At 52.5% G+C, this 2,656-nt stretch overlaps 1 protein-coding gene across 1 annotated transcript; it reads left to right on the top strand.

Moving 5' to 3' along the window:
- LOC8063196 (S-norcoclaurine synthase 1) lies at nucleotides 694-2,397 on the top strand. The gene is made up of 3 exons (XM_002467598.2): nucleotides 694-1,085; nucleotides 1,244-1,491; nucleotides 1,636-2,397. Exons 1-3 carry the CDS (start codon nucleotides 828-830, stop codon nucleotides 2,207-2,209), a joined length of 1,080 nt encoding a protein of 359 aa, XP_002467643.2. The 5' UTR covers nucleotides 694-827; the 3' UTR covers nucleotides 2,210-2,397.

Raw genomic sequence — 2,656 nt, 5'->3', positions numbered from 1 at the left:
CCGAGAGTGGTATATACAGCACCAATCAAACTTTTACCGCCAAGAACATCTGCAAGAGAGTACACTCGTCCTGTCCCCCGGTAGTCAGCTGAGCTTTCTTCGGTGGACACGCGCGTTGCGGTGTCCGTCCGTCATGGACTCATGGCGCTCCGGCAGCTGTTCCACCAACCAAAAGTCCAATCGCCTTCCATGGTGTGTCACCGTGTCTTAGGTTAGGTAGGCCGGCGATTGTGAGCTCAGCAACACTCGCTGCCTGCTACGAATTTGGAGGTGAGGGGCGCGCACAACTTATTAGGCCTTGTTTAGCTTCTAAAAATTTTCAGGATTCTTCGTCACATTAATTTGCGACACATGTTTGAAGTATTAAATATAAATAAAAATAATAATTAATTATACAGTTTATTTATAATTTACGAAACAAAATCTTTTAAGGCTAGCTAGTCCATAGTTAACCAACAATTATCAAATACAAATAAAAAATACTACAGTATCTAAAACTAAAAAATTTACCAACTAAACCAGGCCTTAACTTTCTCCCTGGATAGGAGAGCTCTGTCGCTGGGTTAACAGTTATGATGCGGCCAGTCAACTACGCCTAGCTTGGATCATATCGAGCTTTATTCTCCAAAATGCTTAGGCCGGGCCCCAGCTGGAGTACGTTCATGGCGTGAGTGGTGTGTTAGGTAGGCCGACTGAACCCTGCAACAACCGCAACAGCGAATGCACAAGAAACAGTTTATAAATCAGCACATCAATCATCGCCTGCGTACCCGAATGCGATCGGAGTCGGAGTAGGTGCAGCAGAGCAGACGCAGAGCGGCACAGCAATGGCGGAGGCTCGTAACTACGACAGTATTGTCAACAGGAATGAGATCACGGACGCTGCGGCTTCGGCGTTCGCCAACCCCGAGCAGATCCCGGAGAAGTACGTCCGAACCGAGGAGGTCCTCGACGGCGTCGTCGTCGGTGAGGACGAGCGCTACGAGCTGCCGGTCGTCGACATGGCCAGGCTCCTCGACCCGGAGCTGTCGGCGTCGGAGATCGCCAAGCTTGGCGATGCCTGCAGAAACTGGGGTTTCTTTCAGGTCCGGGCCATTATTTCTTCACATTTCTTCCGTCTGCATGCATGTCTAATTAACTCTAACCACCGCATCATATCTTCTCATATCATACGTAACGTACTCCGTAGGAGTTCCTTAATTTTCAGATGCTTTTTTTTTTGTGTGTGTGTATGGTGGAGTAGCTGACAAACCATGGAGTTGACGAAGAAGTGGTACAGCGAATGAAAGACAGTACCGTGCAGTTCTTCAGCTTGCCGCTGGAAAGCAAGGCCAAAGTGGCCGTCCGAGGAAACGGCTTCGAAGGATTCGGGCACCACTACAGCAGAGCGTCCAGTGGTAAGCTGGACTGGGCGGAGAGCATGATCCTCGTCACGCAGCCAGTCCACGACAGGAACATGGAAATGTGGCCTACAAATCCACCCACGTTCAGGTCTGTCTTTCACGTTCATCTGCCGATGATGATCATGATCTTCCCATGCCTGCTGGGCCGATCGAAACAGTGTCGAACACACAGTTTCATCTACAATTCAGTCATCTGACTTGTCTCCCATACATGGAATCGATCTGTTATCAGGGACGCGCTTGAGGTTTACTCTGTGGAGATGATCGACCTGGCAATGAAGCTCCTGGGTTTCATGGCGGCCGACCTCGGGGTGGAGCAGGAGGCGCTCCTGGACGCCTTCACGGGGAAGCGGCAGAGCATGGCGATCCACTCCTACCCGCCGTGCCGCCACCGGGAGAAGGTGATGGGCATCACGCCGCACACGGACGGGCTGGGACTGACGCTGCTGCTGCACGTCGACGACACGCCGGGCCTGCAGATCCGCAAGGACGGCAGGTGGTTCCCCGTGCGCCCGCTGCCGGGCGCCTTCGTCGTCAACGTCGCCGACATCCTGGACGTGCTCACCAACGGCGCCTACGCCAGCGTCGAGCACAGGGTGCTCCCGGACGCCGAGAGGGGCCGGACCACCGTCGTGATATTCCAGGAGGCGTCCGTCGGCGGCCTGGTGGCGCCGCTGCCGGGGCTCCTCCTCGAGGAGGGCGGCGCCCACGCGCGGTACAGATCCATCGAGATTGAGGAGTACATCAAGGGAAACTTCAACGCGCTGGAGCACGGGACACGGTTCATCGAGAGCCTCAGGATATAGTAGAGTCGTCATCGTCTGTGGATTCTCGCACGCGTCAAAACAGATGTACTAGTTGCTCCTTCAGTTCGAAAATAATTGCTCAACTCATATTTCAACGAGCCAACCAATCTTAAAACATATCTGTATCTTCTATATCTATCTCTAATATTATTTTTTCTTAATACTAAAGAGGTAAAATTTCAGCCTAATTTTTTATCTCGTGGTTTTTTGTTCGGATCTTTCCCTAATGAAAAGTCACTCCGTGTTGTAGTCGAAGTGGCTTATGGGCCAGGCGAGCGAGACACGCACAACTCCGATGTTGGCGGTCGTGTTGTTCCTGTGCCAGCCATCGGTAATGATAGTACTAGGGCGCCCGTCCGTGTCGGACGGACCAGAGACTCGACCGAGCACACACGTGCACGCAACGCTTTGCTTTCTCCGCTCGTTGCCATCTGCATCACTCCATCC

This window comes from Sorghum bicolor, chromosome 1 (genome assembly GCF_000003195.3).
Source record: "Sorghum bicolor cultivar BTx623 chromosome 1, Sorghum_bicolor_NCBIv3, whole genome shotgun sequence".
Taxonomy (NCBI): Eukaryota; Viridiplantae; Streptophyta; class Magnoliopsida; order Poales; family Poaceae; genus Sorghum; species Sorghum bicolor.
Note: the sequence above shows the minus strand (reverse complement) of the source record. Positions and strands in the feature narration are given on the sequence as shown.

Excerpts from the sequence above, each read along its gene's own strand:
- LOC8063196 (XM_002467598.2), top strand. The coding sequence starts at position 828 with ATGGCGGAGGCTCGTAACTACGACAGTATTGTCAACAGGAATGAGATC. Across the intron at positions 1,086-1,243 it reads GAAACTGGGGTTTCTTTCAG|CTGACAAACCATGGAGTTGA; the intron begins GTCCGGGCCATT and ends ATGGTGGAGTAG. Across the intron at positions 1,492-1,635 it reads ACAAATCCACCCACGTTCAG|GGACGCGCTTGAGGTTTACT; the intron begins GTCTGTCTTTCA and ends ATCTGTTATCAG.